Raw genomic sequence first — 20,021 nt, forward strand, 5'->3', positions numbered from 1 at the left:
TGGATAAATATGTGTTCTGCTGCTTCATATACATGACGACAGTGCACACGCTTGCAGCAAAATGCTGTACTTCACATACAAACATGTATGTGGTCACAGGACACATTGGAAGGCATTTAATGGCAGGTCTGAGCTTCAGCAGTGGCTGCCCAGGTGGAAGACCACCTGGGACCCCAACTCTTGAGTTCTGTGGAAGAAAGGGTGGATATAAATATAATTGATAAATGCAGTCATGCTCTTAAAAAGCAATGTTTTTGCATCTAAACAGAGCACTATATACAGCAGGGCAGGATAATCCTTTACTATATGATTCATTTCAATACAAACAGCATTAGAGCCATGATTTAAACACGCTGTGATTTCAGAGATGCTACATGTCTACACAAATTGTGATCCACCAGTTTAAACACTGGCTGCCAACTATATCAGGTATTGACACCTCCCACCTCCCCTTTTGATAGTCCATGCAGTTTGCATACACTCCATTTCTTTTTTAATCCAATCAGTCTTGCTAAAGGATGTCCAGCTTAAAGGTAAAGAGCCATAGAAAGGGGAGCAAGAGTTTTGAAGATGCCTATAAACAGGCAGCACACAGTCACAATCTTCTCCAGTATGGTGAGATATATTGTGTGGTGTTCCTAATCCATAAACAGAACAAGGAGTGAGGTAATTTCAGTTATTCTCCCTCCCTACTCCACCACCCACTGCCAAATCTGCAGCAGAAAGTTGGAGGATCTTCTAGAACAGATTTGGGGGGAAGAGAGGAGGGGCAATTGCAAAATGTGCCTCCCTCCCCATTCTGCTCATGGACACATCCAATCACATAGCGCTTACTGTCTCTCTACTACAATCATTCCGATCCCCTCCCCCCTGCATGAGCACATACAATTCTTATGCAATTCTTTCCTTTTGTTGTGGTTCATTTCTTCTTTTTTAAAGCCACACATAAAGTGAATAGTAGAAAGTAGCCACCAACTACTAAAAGCCCCCAAATTTAGCTCTTTTAGATCTAAAACCAACAAAAATGCTCCCCTGGAGCTCAAATTAGGTTTCTGAAATAAAAAAAGGTAAAGGTAAAGGACCGCTGACAGTTAAGTCCAGTCGCAGACAACTCTGGGGTTGTGGCACTCATCTCACTTTACAGGCCGAGGGAGCTGGCGTTTGTTTGCAGACAGTTTTTCCGGGTCATGTGGCCAGCATGACTGAGCCGCTTCTGGCGAAACCAGAGCAGCACACGGAAACTCCGTTTACCTTCTCGTCAGAGTGGTACCTATTTATCTACTTGCATTTTTGGTGTGCTTTCGAACTGCTAGGTTGGCAGGAGCTGGGACCAAGCAACGGGAGCTCCCCCCGTCGCGGGGATTCGAACCACCCGTCCTTCCGATCAGCAAGCCCAAGAGGCTCAGTGGTTTAGACCACAGCGCCACCCGTCCCTTTCTGAAATATAGTGGTACCTCAGGTTAAGAACTTAATTCGTTCCAGAGGTCTGTTCTTAACCTGAAACTGTTCTTAACCTGAGGTACCACTTTAGCTAATGGGGCCTCCCGCTGCCACCGCGCGAGTTCTGTTCTCATCCTGAAGCAAAGTTCTTAACCCGAGGTACTATTTCTGGGTTAACAGAGTCTGTAACCTGAAGAGTCTGTAACCCGAGGTACCACTGTAAAGGAAGCCTGAAAAACTACAGGTGGATTTGTGTTGTAAATAACAGTGAAATCTAGCCCTGAGAAGCATATTGGGATGAGCATGTGCTCAACACAGCCTTGCACTCAATTGCAAACCTGTAGAACAGGGCAGTCCAACACAGATACAACTCCTAAGGCCCTCTGGGTAAGCCTCTCACAGTGTCCTAGAGTCCTCTCCTCCTTCTCAAATCGTAGTTCGTGCTTTCCCAGTTTTGGGATGAAGCTGGGAGAGCTGTAGGACCCTTCCAGAGCCTTGCACCTCTTTCCCAAAGCCTGATACATCACTTATATGGCTTTGGAAAAGCAGCATGAGGGCGAGGAGGGCTTTAAGTTTTGCCCTCACTCCCCTCCTCTGCTGGACAAGGCAGTGTGTGGCCCACAGGTTCTGTGTTGAAGTACTTTAGTGGCCCACTTGATATGAAAAGTTGGGCCACCATGTTGTGGAAGCTTCTGGTGCCGCCATTTTGTACCTGGTTGGTAGAACTCTAGATTCTAGCAAAAATCAAAATGGTTCTTTCTGCCAAGGCTAAAGTTGACCCACCCTAGTTTTATAAAAATGCTGCACTTGATGAGGCAGGAAAACTGTTTATTCAGTTACTAATACACCCTGGGTCAACAACTAGATTTGTGAATGGAACACCAGCATGGGCAAGGATGGTGAATCAGGCTTCACCTGCAACCCACAAAATGGACTTTCTACACACAATTGTTTCTTCCACATTCTTTTTTCAATTTAGATGAAGAATAAGGGGTGGGGTGGGCAGGGCAGTTGTACTCAGTGGGCCTGGATTTAGCCTTAGGAATTTAAGCCTGTTTACCATTCGGTGGAACAATAGCAAGTCTTGCTTGGCCCCAAAACATGGTCTGAATGTACATGGTGAAACAGTCTTGCTGAAAGGTCCATACCTGGGCAGAGCCTTGATGGAAACTTGAGTTCCATGGATAGGTGTGGCATAAAATCATGACTAAAACATGTATTGTGTCTAGCTGGTTGTATTTTTAAAAAATAATGTTGTGCACCAAGCCTGTTCCTTTGGAAAGGTAGTATACAAACACAATTAATATTAACTACTACCAAATGTCTTTGTAATAGTGACACCCCAGGTTTTATAATCCAGGACATATTGTCCAACAGCAGCCATAAATATTTGTTTCCCAGTGCCATGGTGACATAATAAGATTCATTTCAACATCTGTTAACACAGAAATCATCATACTTTTCCTTGGGATAAGGTGTGAGAGAGGTCCAAGATGGGGATGCAGACAGGAATAATAGTAGCTAACCTCCCCTAAAGTCAATGCCTCCCTAAACCACTGCTTTATTTTGATGCTCTTTTTTCCCCCTGTCTGACTGAATAGAGGAATAATAATAATAATAATAATAATAATAATAATAATAATAATAATAATAATTTATTATTTGTACCCCGCCCATCTGGCTGGGTTTCCCCAGCCACTCTGGGCGGTTTCCATAGAAACCAAAAATACACTAAAATATCACAGATTAAAAACTTCCTTGAACAGGGCTGCCTTAAGATGTCTTCTGAATGTCAGGTAGTTATTTATCGCTTTGACATCTGATGGGAGGGCGTTCCACGGGGCGGGCGCCACTACCGAGAAGGCCCTCTGCCTGGTTCCCTGTAGCTTTGCTTCTCGCAATGAGGGAACCGCCAGAAGGCCCTTGGCACTGGACCTCAGCGTCCGGGCAGAACGATGGGGGTGGAGACGCTCCTTCAGGTATACTGGGCCGAGGCCGTTTAGGGCTTTAAAGGTGAATACCAGCACTTTGAATTGTGCTCGGAAACGTACCGGGAGCCAATGTAGGTCTTTCAAGACCGGTGTTATGTGGTCTCGGCGGCCGCCCCCAGTCACCAGTCTAGCTGCCGCATTCTGGATTAGTTGTAGTTTCCGAGTCACCTTCAAAGGTAGCCCCACGTAGAGCGCATTGCAGTAGTCTAAGCGGGAGATAACTAGAGCATACACCACTCTGGCGAGACAGTCCGCGGGCAGGTAGGGTCTCAGCCTGCGTACCAGGTGGAGTTGGTAGACAGCTGCCCTGGATACAGAATTGACCTGCGCCTCCATGGACAGCTGTGAGTCCAAAATGACTCCCAGGCTGTGCACCTGGTCCTTCAGGGGCACCGTTACCCTATTCATGACCAGGGAGTCCTCCACACCAGCCCGCCCCCTGTCCCCCAAAAACAGTACTTCTGTCTTGTCAGGATTCCACTTCAATCCATTAGCCGCCATCCATCCTCCAACCGCTTCCAGGCACTCACACAGGACCTTCACCGCCTTCACTGGTTCTGATTTGAAAGAGGTAGAGCTGGGTATCATCTGCATATTGATGGACACCCAGTCCAAACCCCCTGATGATCTCTCCCAGCGGCTTCATATAGATGTTAAAAAGCATGGGGGAGAGGACGGAGCCCTGAGGCACCCCACAAGTGAGGGCCCAAGGGTCTGAACACTCATCCCCCACCATCACTTTCTGAACATGGCCCAGGAGGAAGGAGCGAAACCACTGTATAACAGTGCCCCCAGCTCCCAGCCCCTCTAGATGGTCCAGAAGGATGTTATGGTCGATTGTATCAAAGGCCGCTGAGAGATCCAGCAGAACTAGGAAACAACTCTCACCTTTGTCCCTAGCTCGCCGGAGATCATCAACCAGCGCGACCAAGGCAGTTTCAGTCCCATGATGAGGCCTGAATCCCAATTGGAAGGGATCCAAATGGTCCGCATCCTGCAGGCGTGCCTGGAGTTGTTCAGCAACCACACGCTCAATCACCTTGCCCAAGAATGGAAGATTTGAGACTGGGCGATAGTTGGCCATACTGGCCGGGTCTAAAGATGGTTTTTTAAGAAGCGGTTTAATGACCGTCTCTTTCAGCGGATCTGGGAATGTTCCCTCACAGAGGGAAGCATTCACCACCCCGCAGAGCCCATCACCCAGCCCTTCCCGGCTTGCTTTTATTAGCCAGGATGGATAAGGATCAAGGAGACAGGTGGTTGGTTTCACGCGTCCAAGCAGCCTGTCCACATCCTCGGGGGTAACGGATTGAAATTGATTCCATGCAACTTGACCAGACAGAGCTCTAGCACTCTCCCGCCCCAGCCCTGCTCCCACAGTGGTGTCTAGCTCCTTCTGAATATGAGTGATTTTATCTGCATAAAACTTTGCAAAATCGTTGCAGGAGATCTTGGGGTCTTTACAAGGCCCCGGTGGTAAAGGTGGTTCCGTTAAATTGCGAACCACCTGAAAGAGTCTCCTGCTACTATTTTCTGCAGATGCAATAGAGGCGGTGAAGAAAGTCTTCTTCGCCGTCGCTATCGCCTCTTGGTAGGCTCGACGTTGAGCTCTAACCTGTGTCCGGTCAGATTCGAAGTGAGTTTTCTGCCACCGACGCTCTAGCCGTCTCAGCGATTGTTTCATTGCCCTCAGCTCCGAAGAAAACCACGGGGCTGTCCGGGCTCCATGCAATCAGAGAGGGTGCTTCGGAGCCAGACAGTCGATAGCCCTGGTTAACTCCGCATTCCAGCGGGCCACCAGGGAATCAGCTGAAAGGCCATCAACATGGGATAAAGCATCTCCTACCACTCTCTGGAAACCATTTGGATCAATTAAGTGGCGGGGGCGGACCATCCGAATTGGTCCCACCTCCCTGCAGAGGGGAAGGGTCGCAGAGAAGTCCAGTTGCACCAGGAAGTGATCTGACCATGGCACTTCTTTTGTTTCACTTTTTCTTAGTGTCAGATCACCCACGTCACTAGAGGTGAACACCAGGTCTAAGGCATGTCCATGACTATGAGTTGGGCCAAACTTATTCAGGGACAGCCCCATGGAGGCCATGCTTTCCACGAAGTCCTGAGCAGCCCCTTGTAAGGTCGTGTCGGTATGGATGTTAAAATCCCCTAGGACAACCAAACTAGGTGTCTCCAGGAGAAAATCCGCCACGACCTGAAGCCGCTCGGACAGGGAATTCTTGATGCAGCGGGGAGGTCGGTACACCAAAAGGAATCCTGTACTGTCCCTATTGCCCAACTTCCAGAACATGCACTCAGAAAACTGGATCTTCCCAGTAGGACGCCTGGTGCAAGCTAGTGACTTCCTAAAAATCACTGCAACCCCCCTCCCCGCCCACCTGGGTTGCTGTGCGTAAGAGAAACCTAGTGGGCAAGCAGCGGCAAGGACAGGCCCATCTGCTTCCTCCAACCAGGTCTCTGTCACACATGCCAGGTCAAATCCTTCATCCACAATCAGGTCGTGGATGGCAGTGGTTTTATTCATCATTGACCTGGCATTGCACAGCAACACCTTCAGGTCATGTGGGTTTCCCCTGTTGATTCCAGTATCCATCCGGTCAAGGCCAGACCCGGAGGCAGGAATAGTCTTCAAACAACGACTAAACCTGCCTCCTCGGTAATAACATGGTCTGGTCTTAGCGTAACTCCGCCTCCTGCCCATGATCACCGAGATCGGATGTCCCAGTGCTTCCCCCCCATGGAACTTGTCCCAGCCATCGTGTTGGCTGGGACCAGAAGGCATCTGGTGCTTTCTTCCAACTGTAAAATTCCCCATTCCCCGAATACAGATTTGACTTCATATCTGGAAAAGCAGTTCAAAGAAGAAAGTAGTAGTAATTAAAATCTCAGTATTGAACTAAATCCCAAACAATGCTTAACCTGTTAAAAGCAGATCAGTCTTTAAATTTGCCAACAGTGATGGTGACAAGAGAAGCACTTGAACATAAGGTTGTGTGGAAATTTCTGAAAGCTTCCAATTTTAGTGAGTGTGTTATGTTGACATCAGTCTGTCTCAGAAGACAATGGAGGAGTGAGCCTTTGGGTTAAGTCAAACTGTTGGAAGGTTACAGCATCTGTTGTGGCTGCAAGACACCGATACAGGAGAGACATGTTTTGTTGCGGCAGTGGCAGTGATAGATGGTATTGAGAAATGGCACAACAATGTAGTTTTGAAATACTGAAGCTTGGAAATTTATTTATAAGAAAAACATATTTAAGTGGTAGGCAAGATTAGTATTAAACTTCTACAAACAGTCACCACCTCCAATCAGAATTTGCTACATGGCTTTTTATATGCTGATTAACAGACACATCTCAGTTGATAAGTCACTAAATGCCTGCTTCCTATTCACACAACTCTTCATTTTTGAAGTTTATGGCACAGTAATTTCTATGAAAAACTTCTCCTTCCACTGCATTAAAAAGATTCCAATCATATTTTTACACTTATGACATCATTATCTTAATGAAAAACCTGTACATGAAAAAAGCTACTTTAGTTAAACTTTTGGTCATTAGAGTGCCGCTTGACCATTTAGTGTGTTAAGTTATAAATATATTTAAGTTAAAAATGCTTAAGTATCAGCTGCAGAACCAGCAATAAAAGGCTTTATGCTGGTTTTAGTTAGCGCTTTCCATTTGTAAGCCGATCTTCTTCATGGTCACCCATTAACTGTAGCACATATGTTCCAGTGTAAAGAAGGACATGTCCCGTAACTTGTGCCATATGTGACAGATATCGAAGTATCCTCCTTAAAAAAAGAAACACATTAAGCTTAGACAGAAGTTCAAAAAAAATTGCACAAAAGGAGAATACACATCATCACTTTTGTCCATATACAATTTACACCAGCACATGCTCTGCACTTTTTCTGAAGTTGCACTTTTCCTGAAAGAGCAAATTTAGTTTAAGGATTCTCCTAGATCCAGCTTTGTTGCTTGAAGACCAACTGGTAGCGCAGAATACTTCTGGACAGGGATAGCCTAGCCAGTTAGCCAAATGGAAGGTTATCAGAGCATGGCTGATGGCAGTGACATTATACTTGGAGCTGCTTTTGAAGATGGTTTAGAAGCTTCAATTAGTGCAGAATGTCTGGCAGCATTCACTTCCAAGTCCAATTCAAAGAGCCGGATGCTTACTTTTAAAGCTCTAAATGGTTTGGGCCCAGCTACCTGGAGAAAACAGACTCCCATGTCAACCTGCCCACATTCCAAGATCTGTTGATATCCTGCACCATCAGGTGGTCAGCAAAAAAGAGACTTTTCAACTGGAGCATCCCAATTATGGAATGCCCAATCTCACCTGACACCAACATTGTTATTTTAGCTGCTGGTAACAATCTTTAATTATCCAGGTATTTTAAAGATTGTTAGCAATTTGGGACTACAATTCCCATCATCCCTAGCTAACAAGACCAGTGGTCAAAGGTGATGGGAATTGTAGTCCCAAACATCTGGAGGGCCAGAGTTTGCCTATGCCTGCTCTAGCCATTTTATATGAAACTTCTATGCCAATTTATTATATTGCTTTCTTTTCATGCTATTGTGAAAGGTTCTGAAATTCCTATGTTCAAATACCAAGCTGAAGTTCTTTTTGTTTTTTGCTGCCATTCTAAGTATATTTACTTTGCAATTAAGTTTAACCTGAAAGTCAGAAAGGCTCATACTTTCCTACAGGGGACTGCTAGAATTAATTATAATATATATTTGCTTGGTTCCTCATACTACAGCAAGCATTAAAATATACTGGATCAGACCACTAGCCTACCTTAACAGACCCAAAGCTGTTGTTTCTGGATATTATCCCACTATCACCACTTTAATAACTTCTAGAAACATGTCAGTGCTTGCTATATTTGCAGGAGTCCTTCTGCGTTTGTAACTCCCACATTTTTATAGGGAATTCCTTATCATTGCACTCCAGTTCTTGCTTCAGAAATTTTAGGCACTACCACCACCTAGTGTTTCAGAGAGTCTGAGACATCAAGAACCTTCAGGTCATTTTATAAGCTTGCCAGTTCCTTGAACATTCAACTTGCTCGTGCCTTTATTTAGGAGGTCACCATGTATCTAGGGAATCCAGTGTAGCTTGCTTAGCCTCCACTGCACAACACATTAAGATATCTGAACAGACAGCAGAGTTATCAATAATTTTTTTCTCTATTTGAATTTATTTTTAAGAAGACTGACATTACAGAAACAGCAGCTCTGGCATTTCAGCTCCTCTTTGAAATTTCACTTTCAGCATTTCCTTTTTATAATCTTTATCAGTGCAGCATTTGTACTGGGTACTTTAAGGATCTGAACTTGGACCAGTGATTCTTATCTTGTTCATAAGTGGATGGCCGTAGAGACTGAGCAGTTAGGTGGCAAATTTTGCCAGCAAGCTATTCATGGTAGGGCAGACAAATATCAAATTCCAAAACAGGTGTATGGACGTTAAAGTGTCAAATGTGGTTCAAAGTGTAAAGTGATGCAAACTGGGACAACTCTCTCTCCACACAACTTCTTGTAATGTAACTCATTGCCATGTTTCCCTTTACTTGTGCTCTCTGCCTACCCTGGAACCCAGGTGCTTTGTTTAAGATGTGAGAAAGAAGGCTTTATTTTGTCAATGAATGGGGACAACAGCCATTGCTTTTTTATCCCAGAATCCTAGGTATGTAGCTTGATAAACAGTGGCACCTGGGAGGGAATCACACACATGCAATCTCCACCTTGCACTCAAATATCCATGATGGTCTCATTACTACAACACTGACCCCAACTTTTGTTGATTTTCCCTCACCCTAACAGTCACTGATTTGTTTAACACTTTGTCCAATGAAGGATTCCAGAGGGCTTGAAAGCTTGCCACATGTCGGACTTTTGGGTTGGTCTTAATAAGGGAGTTATTCAGCTGTGGACTTTTGGGTGTAATTTCACCTATGCATGGTTGAGTCTGAACTAGAGGCACACACTTACCTCAGTACAGCCTTTGCTCCCATGCATTGGATATCATACGTCACAGAATAGATTTCATAAAAGGTAGCTTTGATATTTAGGCAGCCAATGAAGTCCTTAGGGTTCACTTTGTACAAATCCAAGGTGATATTTGCCACCCCCATTTTCTTTGGCTGCTGTACTGCTGCAAAGCAGGGTCTTGGCCCCTAATTCAGAGGAAAGAAAAGTGTGTGAAATATTTCAGCTCACAACACCTATCGACACCCAAGAGCCCTGTAGGATTTTTTTTTTAGACTAATTAACTTATTGAGAACAGAAATTAATCAATAGCCTTTGAACTATGGTTTAACCACCAAAATGGGTTTTGAATCAAGCTCTTGAGTCCCTTGGAAGTTTACAATTACCGGAATACGGTAAAGGTTGTTTGAAAAATTTGGGAACAGTTTGGGAAATATTTTTTTTACCACCACCTAGTTAAAAGGCTTAGAGAGACACTGGAGAATAACCTCAGTATCCAGATTTAACACAAGTGATATAATGTCAGATATAACATTTATTGTTTCAGGATTTCTACTGAACCAGGGGACTAGCAAATCAGAGGAACAAGGTTCAGGAGATATCATTCTCTATCTCACTAGTCATCCATGGAGGTAGTGTTGTCTTTGTCCTGTGTTTTATACCCTCCAGCTACCTAACCTCTGTAATGTGTTCAGTTATTAAATTTATGGCTTTACTTCTTGGGGTGGGGTGGGGGAATAAACAATATATGTAGAAAAAATGTAACTACCAGCTAATTGGCATGACTATTTACTCTCATGGAGAAACACTGTTTTGTCCTGTAACTGCCACCCTCTGCTCTGGATGCTTACTTCCAAGTAAACACACATTCAGTTCTACTTTGTTCAACAGGATGTATTCCCAAAGAAGCATACCTAGTTTTATTACAATAGGCTTCACGGGCGTGACCTATCTATTAATGCTTACATCAGTACGGAGATGGAAACAATTCTGTCTTTTGTAACTAAGCAGACACAATACCAGGAACTGAATTCAAGCTGGCAATTAAAAGGTAGAAGAAGTTTGTTCCCGATTCTTCCTTTGCGTCAACAAGTTGGCACTTTCAGAATCTGGTGCCCGAATCTGCATTGCTCCCATGGGACCTGGAGTCTCCCATGCCTGAGGTCACATACGACATTAGGCATGGGAAAGGGAGGGGTAGTCTGCCCAAAACTTCCTGGTGGGCCGATCTCCAAGGTTTGGTGGGTGTAATTAGGCCTGTAATTAGAAAGACTGAAGAAGTTTTGTTTAAACTCAAAGCAAACAGGGCATATCAAGTTTATTATTTTCTGTAATAAACTATTTTCAGAACAACACTTACTGGCTTCCATTTCTGTCCTCTCTCTAGAACCATGAAATGTGTGTTGTCTCCCAGGGACTGGAAGAAGTCTTCTGTATCCACCACTGTGCCATCTTCCTCCAGAACTAGTGTTATCAGCCCAGCAGTAATCATTAAGGTATCTATGGTCTAAAATACAGACAGAAGAGCAAAACGTAGTTCCAAATGCCTTATTGGTACAGGGCAATCCTACTTTACTTACCCCCCTACTGAAGCAAGACACATCAAAGGCATGAATGTCTATTACTCAGAAACTGTACGATTAAGTTATTTGCATGCACCATTCTACATAGATTAAGCTGTCATAGATTGAGCTAACATGAGCCCAGCTACTTTTGAATGGAGAAAATTATGGAAGAGAATCAGATCTGTGTGTGTAGCCCCAATTTATGAAGGCCTGTGTTCACATGGTGTTCAAGCCTCCTCCAAAATGTGCTTATTTTTATCACTGGAAAGTCAATGCTTAGGACCAAACTAGGCTTTATATGAATGCAACAGAAAATAAACACACGCGCACACATATAAGCAGCAGTGCTGGCTTTGTGTGTGCATGCATGCATGCATGAAACCTTGCTATTTTCAATCAGGAGGAAAGCCCCCATCCGTGACAATGGAGGCCTTCTTTCCAAAACAAATTACTTTTGAGAGATTTGGTGGTTGTGGAGAGTTAAATTCCTCCCTGTGGCTGCTATTTACATTCTTTAAAAGTGAATATTGACAATGATGCATCTAGTTTAGCCCTGCAGATTAGAACTCAAATCGAAAATAGATTTTAAAGAAATTCTGCTGCCAAGAGAGGGCATTATTAGTGTGACTTGCAGAAGCAGTCTCGATTCCTACAGCTACAAAGCAAGTTGCCCTTTATTATCCAAATCACCTTAACTGCTTTACATTTCGATCCATTCCCATTCCCATCCTCTTTCTACAGTACTGTACACAGGATTCTGAGATAGTCTTCCATCCATGCAGCATTCCAGTGCTGGTACAGTCAAACCTCAGTTCCTGAACTGCTCCCGTTTTTTAATGTTTCGGATCCCAAACGCCAAAAACCCAGAAGTAAATGCTCCAGCTTTCGAACGTTTTTCGGAAGCCGAATGTCCGACGCAGCTTCTGCTTGAGTGCAGGAAGCTCTTGCAACCAATTGGAAGCTAAACCTCAGTTGTCGAACGTTTCAGAAGCCAAATGGGCTTCCAGAATGGATTACATTTGACCACCGAGGTTTGACTGTATGAGGTAGCAATTGGTGCTGTGACTGGTTCCAGGCATAACCCAAAGCCATCTCACCAGCCTCCTAATCTAGTCTAAGTAGGACAGCTGCAATCCACTCTACACCTCTGCATTCTACAAATCAGGTTAATGGTGGTTTGTGGGGACAATTCCACAATTCTGCTCTACTTGTTCAGTTAAGAGATGTATTTTCCATATAAACTTTATCACAATTTTTGAATCCATAAAAAGTAAAAAAGGGAAAGGAGGACATGGGTTAAGGACATGACATTACAGTGTTGTTTAATACAAGTATACTGCACTGCCAACTTAAGTTGCGCAAGAAAAGCTGGCCAAATTTTTACAAAGTTCTCTTCTTGGTGCTCATGGCAATATAAATCGCCTCCTGAGATAAGGGCAGGGGAGTTCAAACCGCTGGTCACTGTTGCATGGAAGGCATGCACGTGTAACCAGTGCTCATGGTCCAGTGGTAAACTACAAATAGGCATCTTTGAAACACAGTGATTAATTACATTACAAAGGCCTCACCCCAAAGGGGGCCTACAACAGGGCAGCTCCACATCATGTGCGGAGACAGCCAGCATGGTGTTGTGGTCAGAATGCTGAACATGGACCTGGGAAACCTGGGTGAAACTCCCCAGTCAGCTATGAAGCTCACTGAGTGAGCTTCAGACCAATTCGCTGTGGATAAAGGACCTGATTGCTGTCCTGCTTCTCCTAACACTTAGGGACTGAGATAACTTGAGGAGGAGCCTTGGGGATATGCCATAAGGTTTTGGATTTTTGTTGGATGAGATGTATCTTCAGGTTCAGTGGAGAACTTTTCTCTAGACTAGAGTGCTATGGATCACTGGCTAAGTTAATTGGAATGGAAAAGATATCTTGAGCATCTAATACAGCTATGACTGGAGCTAAGACAAACAGGTAGGACCAGACTTCTCCAAGAAGTTAACATCCCTGCTAGATCCAGGACTTCACAGTAGCCTTCACCCACCTGCTGCCTTTTATGTCCTTGCTGGGGCTGATGGAGGCTGTAGTGTACACACATCACCTGTGTGTATGTGGGGCAAGAATTTTTGAACACATGGCTGAGATAATGAGGTCCTGGCATGATCATCAGGCTTGTGCTTTTGACAGGAGGCATACCTTGCTAATAAGCTCCTCTAGGGTGCTTGCAACAACTCCTCTCCGACTGCTTCTGTCATGGTTACAAACACGGAAGGGCCGAGCTGCAGCTGGAAGAGGTGCAAACAGGGTCTGTCTTGTTACTGACCCTAGAGATGCTCCCACTGACACCAGAGATCTAGAACAGAAAGCAGTTTGGGGTTTGTTTGTTTTTATGTACATTGTATGGTTTCAGTTTTAAGAGCAAGGAAATCATTTCTAGTACACAGTAGCATCATGGGTATAATTCATGTCAGCCTGCAGCCTAGATGTAGAGCAATTCATGCATTGCTAAATATATACCTTCTTCCAGGCTAGAAAAAGAGATATTAAGCACTTGAGGGAAGGGGCATTTTCATCCAACAGTGATTGTTTTGATCTATAGATGTAACTATGAGCTATACAGTGTCATCCCCACAGCGTCCAGTAAAACCCATCTGACTATCTTTGCAGCTGATCAGAATAGTGTGTGTTTGCCAGCTGGGCCCCTAAACATGGTCTAATTTACTGTTTTCAATATTAGCACAGCATCTTTAGAAGACAGACTAGTAACTGGAGTCTTTGCTAGAATATATAATAGGGCCCATCTGCTGTAAGGAGCAAATAAATGACTGTTAGTGCCTAAATTCACTTCTTGCATGTATCTCATGATAAGCATATTAATTCCTGCTTCCTGTTCCAGTTATTGATGCCTAAGAGGACCCATCCTCTTAACTGAGGAATGTTATATTCACACTTGACTATCAAAAAACATATGACAATGTCTACCAGACCACCTCTAAAACACTTGGGCTAAACAATTCCATAAACTATAATTACAAAGGTTAAGTAGCTGTAGCTAAAAATACAACACACTACTGATAATTTTAGCTTGTTATTAATGGAAACAGTAGAAACTCAGCACAACATTAAAAAACCTGATTAGAATGGAAATGTTTTCAGAGCCCAGTTAAAGATAAAGGATCCGGTCCACAATTTCCTCAGGAGGAATTATCAAAGGTGTGAGGCCACCACTGAGATGGTTCTGTGTCTACTGTCTGCCATTTTAATTATCTTGGGTTCCCAAAATAAATTTTGTTGGTAATATTTTTTATTAATTTTCAGTTACAATCCAATAACTGCTTCATTATAGCAATACCAAATTATAATACAATTACTAATACCAATTACTCAAATTGGTGTTTCTTCCTGTCCTTATAAAATGTTACATCTATCTTTTCCCGGTTGTTGATGTTCTCCATCATGCCTTGGGCGTAGCTGATATCCCATTGTTTCAGAAATTTCTCCATTGCTCCATCCCATGCTTCGTTGTTTTGCAACGTTAATAACATATGCAAAAATCACTCTGTCCCAATAAATAACCTATTTTCACCATTTTTCCTCTCTGCCTGAGAAGAAGAGTGATCTGTCAAACTGCAGATGACTCAGTAATGAACCTTATCAGTTCCTTGGCAAGTTTGCAGACTTCTTTCATCCTTCCTTCCCAAGATAAATTTTAAGGCCTGGCCAGGCTTGCATGCGCTTAGGCAATCCTTCAAATCACCTAGACCCAAAGGTTTAGGGCTTTGAAGGTCTAGGCCAGTACTCCTTGGATCCAGAAACATATTGACTGCTAATATGTACAATACAGGTTTGCCCAAACACCTAACCCTCATCAGACATCCTGACATTCTGTACCAGTTCCAAGCCATTTTTCAAGATTGCCTAACAAAGTATATGTTAAATGCAGTGGTACCTCGGGTTACATACACTTCAGGTTACATATGCTTCAGGTTACAGACTCTGCTAACCCAGAAATAGTACCTCGGGTTAAGAACTTTGCTTCAGGATGAGAACAGAAATTGTGCTCCGGCGGCAGCAGGAGGCCCCAATAGCTAAAGTGGTGCTTCAGGTTAAGAACAGTTTCAGGTTAAGAACGGACCTCCGGAATGAATTAAGTACTTAACCCGAGGTACCACTGTAGTCTAGTTTGATTTTAACCAGCACATGTGTAACTGAGACAAAATATGCTTCCTAAAGAAAGGGTCACAGCTGACAGCATAAGCTGGTAAAAGGCACTCCTAGCCACGAACATCACCTGTGCTTCCATAGTTGCACTCAATCCAAGAGGACCCCCTGCAAAAAGCAAAAACATTGCAGCCGACAATTAGGATGGCAGTGGCTAGTCCTTTATACTGTTCAGCCATAGCCCTTTCTACAGGCTGTCTATAAAAGTCTCACTTCAGATTTATAAGCATTTAGCCAGTCACCTTGATTGCCAGTGGATACTTTTGCAGGATCTTACTTCATCTCACTGTATACCTATATCCAAGCACTTTGCTTAGGCAACCTGAAACAAGGTTAATTACAATTGAAAGATCCATATTGGATGATAGGTTAGGACACAAACCTTTAAATTAGGTTATTTGTGACTCAACCACTGTCCCAGCACAGCATTAGGAGTGTCTCCTTAGTGCCATGATTGCCCTATATTTAATTCTGTAATCTGGTTACAGCAGATCAATTTTTAAGGTTGCCTAATGCTTTTATATAAAAAAAAGTCAGAGCCATGCCCTCACTTAAGCAACAGTACTGTGTTGTTGGATATGCAGCCTACTCATTTAAAGCTTACTTAGGAACAATCCCAACTTGGTTAAATCAGGTCAAAGATTGCAGTCCTATAAAACAATACTCTGCCAAGAATCCATGTTAGTCTGCAGTTGCCAACAGACATGTCATAAGTTTTGCTTAAGCAGACCTTTCCCTTGAGACAGTTATATTTCTGCTCTGTGTTCAGAAGAGTTTCACATTTATAGAGCACAACTCCAATAACTTGGCTATTTATCCAAGGCTTGCACAAGGGTCACTGTGGCTCAAGCTATACGTGGTATCTAGATTTAAGTTGTTCTTGGAACCGATTCCTGTGACATTTCTCTCCAGAAAGACACTCTTTTCCCCACTGACAGGTCTTAAGTAAAAAGTAATTTTACAAACACATTAAAGGATTAACTGTGGCAAGAGCTCTCCGTGGAGAAAAGCTAAACAGATGTCACCACCACAGATTAAAGCCCATATGGCACCCCAACCCAACTTGTAACTTGCATTTTACAAGTAAAGGTACCGCACAGAAGAAATCACTTCTGCTGACTTTGCTTGCAACACACGTCTTTCTTTCTCCTTTTGGGAAATGAAAAAGAAAGCAGCACAGGTCACTGGCATCATCTTGTGAAGACTGGGGGGGCCTACACAATGTAACGCGGACAATGTCACACACACTACGTGCAGGCGTGTGCATGTGATGCCACATGCACAATGCGCAATGTTGTATCATGTTTTTGGAGGAGGAGCCGGGGCAGAGTCAGATGCAGTGGTCAATGGCTGACAGCAGCTCCTCCTCCTCCTCTCTCATGGACCAGGAGGAAAAGTCAGAGGCAGAGCAGGGTCTAGTGGTGCCCACTAACTTGGGGTGTGTGGCTCCCTCAAATATATTATTGTGGGGGTCAAAGCCCCCACGGACCCCTGGGGTTGGCACCAGTGACATAGGCAGTGCATCCACTCTTAAAGTGCTTGGCAAAAGCGCTCTTTGATGCAGCCTCCCTGCCTCCTTCAAAGCGCGCTTTGCCACTTTAAGACAACACTGTGTTAAAGCACTTGCCTCCTCTTTTAAACCTCCAGCATTGGATTTAAAGACTTGCAAAGAAGACTTTGGGAAGACTTGCAAAGGTGTGCAAGGGATTTTGACAAGCAGGAACCATGTTGCACCATAATGACATCATGCAACTGACATGCAAATGGTTAAATTTGACCTCTGAGGCTGATCTGGATAAGGATCTATCCCAATGAGCAAATAAGCTTCCCCAACAGCTGCTTTAAGAGATACCTGCTTCGCTGACAATATACAAACCATCTGAAACAAGCCAGCAATGCTGTAGAAATGCACTAGCTGGTTAACTCCCAAATTGTGTGGTGGGGCACACTAGCATGTGGTGCAGGAGAGCAGTTAGTGTGCTGTGAAAGTTACTTAAGAGGATGTGAAGTTGACCTGCAACATTCAACAGGTTCCAAGAGGCACTTCAGAGGGTGAAGCTTCTTTATCCAAAAGGTAGTTTATTTCAAGTGTACTAGTAGTCAGAGGCAAAAGACATTTCAAGGCAAAGAACCCTATCTAGATAAAAGAGAAGAGCGCTAGACTGTGGCTTAAAACTCAAGAAGGTCATTGCCACCCCCATTGTATAATGCTGCTATAAACACCATAGAGGGGGCAGGGATGTCTTCGCCTGATGCACTTTCCCTGACTTCGTTTCCCCACTTCTCCTGAGGCTGTTATCTGCACATGCTCAAATGTACACATCTCTGCTTAAACACGGTTTAGGACTTCAAATCAGATGGAAGCTGTGGGAAATGCATCCAACAGGAGTACAGGATGGACTGTGGCTCTAACATCATGCATGCTCGGCTTCAAGCATCCAGTCATGGGAGGGAGAAAAAGGTGAAGGGCATCCACCTACGGGAGCCTAACAAAAGGTTAGACCACAGACCGGGAGCCCCGTCTGTCTTTTCTTGCCTGGTACGCAGGCTGAGACCCTACCTGCCTGCGGACTGTCTCGCCAGAGTGGTGCATGCTCTAGTTATCTCCCGCTTGGACTACTGCAATGCGCTCTACGTGGGGCTACCTTTGAAGGTGACTCGGAAACTACAACTAATCCAGAATGCGGCAGCTAGACTGGTGACTGGGGGCGGCCGCCGAGACCACATAACACCGGTCTTGAAAGACCTACATTGGCTCCCAGTACGTTTCCGAGCACAATTCAAAGTGCTGGTGTTGACCTTTAAAGCCCTAAACGGCCTCGGCCCAGTATACCTGAAGGAGCGTCTCCACCTCCATCGTTCTGCCCGGACGCTGAGGTCCAGTGCCGAGGGCCTTCTGGCGGTTCCCTCATTGCGAGAAGCAAAGCTACAGGGAACCAGGCAGAGGGCCTTCTCGGTCGTGGCGCCTGCCCTGTGGAACGCCCTCCCATCAGATGTCAAAGCAATAAATAACTACCTGACATTCAGAAGACATCTTAAGGCAGCCCTGTTCAGGGAAGTTTTTAATCTGTGATATTTTAGTGTATTTTTGGTTTTTATGGAAGCCGCCCAGAGTGGCTGGGGAGACCCAGCCAGATGGGCGGGGTACAAATAATAAATTATTATTATTATTATTATTATTAGACCACAGACCGGGAGCCCCGTCTGTCTTTTCTTGCCGTGTAGCAAGTCACGTCGTTGTATGAGTAAAGGCCACTAGGTCGGAAGCTGCTTCCACAAACCCCATAAGCTGGAGTCACACAGCTCCCCGCCCCCCGCCCCTTGGTTTCAAGTTATTTTAGAAAGCCTCCAGTCCATTCAACCGGTGGCCAGATGATCTTGGAAGGCGGGCGCGGCTACTTCCAAGCAACCAATTAAGATAGTCTCCTTCTTTCAAGGAAAACACAACAGCGTGTGACCCACTGAGAGCTGCGGATCCTGCGACGCCGACCTCCCTCCCGCCCTGCCCTCCAAGACACAAAGAAAACCCGCCTGGATTTAAAGAGGAGCGCCACCTAGTCCGGATTTGAGCGCCGGACAAAGAGGACTTGGCAGGTGGCGGAGCCAGATGGCAGCCGGAGACCAAGGGGTGCTGCTCGGGTCAGGAGTTCAGGAGACCGATCCTGCCCATTCCCAGGGAGGAAAGCGAGCAAGCGAGCAAGCGAGCAACAGGGGCAAGCAAGCAGGCGCTGACACCCCAGCTCCCCGAAAACGTAAAGGCGATAGATAGATAGATAGATAGATAGATAGATAGATAGATAGATAGATAGATAGATAGATAGATGCAACTGCATGTGTGCATATCGGGCAACAAGCGCCCAAGGAAGGTCGCCGCGGGACGGGACTTACTCCCGAGTAAACGTGCCTGGGTAGCAGGCGCCTGGGCGATTACTCACCGAAAAAAAACTGCGGCGAAATCGCGCGCGCACACCACCGCCATCCTTGCACCTTCGGCTTCCTTCCCAGCGAGCAACGCCGTCTGCGCCCCCTCCCGCCGCGGCCCTCTTATGAGCCCAGGGGCTCCAGGGAGGCGTCGCTCTTTGCAGCCCCGCCCCCGACGGGCGGAGGCGCGCAGCGAAACCGCCCCTTCGGGAGGGACGCGGTTTAGGCAAGGGTCTGTGCGCGTGGCCGGCGCGGCAGAAGGCTCAGGCGCCAAAGCGCGGGCGGGTTGCCTGGGTGTGTGCAGGGGGCGACAAGAACCTCCACCCCCGTGGTAACGTGCGACAATGAGGAGGAGACTTTAGCACACCCTGCCCCAGATAGCCTGCAACTCCCGCGGAGTTGCTTCTGAATACACGTGCATAGGGTTGCGCGATAAGGCGGTACACAGTGAACGCCCCACTAAATTCACTTCTTGATTAGTGAATATAGGATTGGAGCCAGAGAGATATGAGACGTCTCTTAGCGAAAGAGTAGGGGCAGATGTCAACAGCCGAGGCCTAGATCAGCAGGCATCGGAACCAGCACCTAAGGGTCATTGACCCTTTGCCCCCAGCAAAATATTTGAGGGGTCTGGACCACCCAAAAGTTGATGGGCATTGCCATTCAAATAGTATGTCTTTTGATACAGGGCAGGGCTTACTTGTCCCCGTGCCCCCTCCCCCATATTTTATTCAAGTTGGCACCCCTGCCAGCAGGATGCTGTTCTTGTGAATGTTGCCTGTTCTGTCCTAATGCTATCACAACTGATTGGCTCCACTAAATATTAGAAGTTCTGGGTGCCCCATAAATACAAAGATAATATGTACATGAGGAAACAT

The 20,021-nt window shown here is 45.2% G+C and overlaps 1 protein-coding gene across 1 annotated transcript; it reads right to left on the minus strand.

Moving 5' to 3' along the window:
- Nucleotides 1-6,653: 6,653 nt before the first annotated feature.
- On the minus strand, nt 6,654-19,311 carry CIDEA (cell death inducing DFFA like effector a). The gene is made up of 5 exons (XM_079983420.1): nt 19,158-19,311; nt 13,198-13,354; nt 10,807-10,953; nt 9,450-9,634; nt 6,654-7,237 (listed from the first exon to the last, which is right to left on the minus strand). The coding sequence occupies exons 1-5, from the start codon at nt 19,199-19,201 to the stop codon at nt 7,111-7,113; spliced, it is 660 nt and encodes a 219-aa protein (XP_079839546.1). The 5' UTR covers nt 19,202-19,311; the 3' UTR covers nt 6,654-7,110.
- Nucleotides 19,312-20,021: the final 710 nt, after the last annotated feature.

Source organism: Podarcis cretensis, assembly GCF_951804945.1.
Source record: "Podarcis cretensis genome assembly, chromosome: 7".
NCBI lineage: Eukaryota > Metazoa > Chordata > Lepidosauria > Squamata > Lacertidae > Podarcis > Podarcis cretensis.

Bases quoted from the DNA above. Each gene is read 5' to 3' on its own strand.
- CIDEA (XM_079983420.1), bottom strand. From the start codon at position 19,201: ATGGCGGTGGTGTGCGCGCGCGATTTCGCCGCAGTTTTTTTTCG. The intron at 9,635-10,806 runs GTAAGTGTTGTT...CCTCTGAATTAG, and splicing joins GAGGACAGAAATGGAAGCCA to GGGCCAAGACCCTGCTTTGC. The intron at 7,238-9,449 runs GTAAGTGTGTGC...TCTTTTTTTAAG, and splicing joins GGAGCAAAGGCTGTACTGAG to GAGGATACTTCGATATCTGT.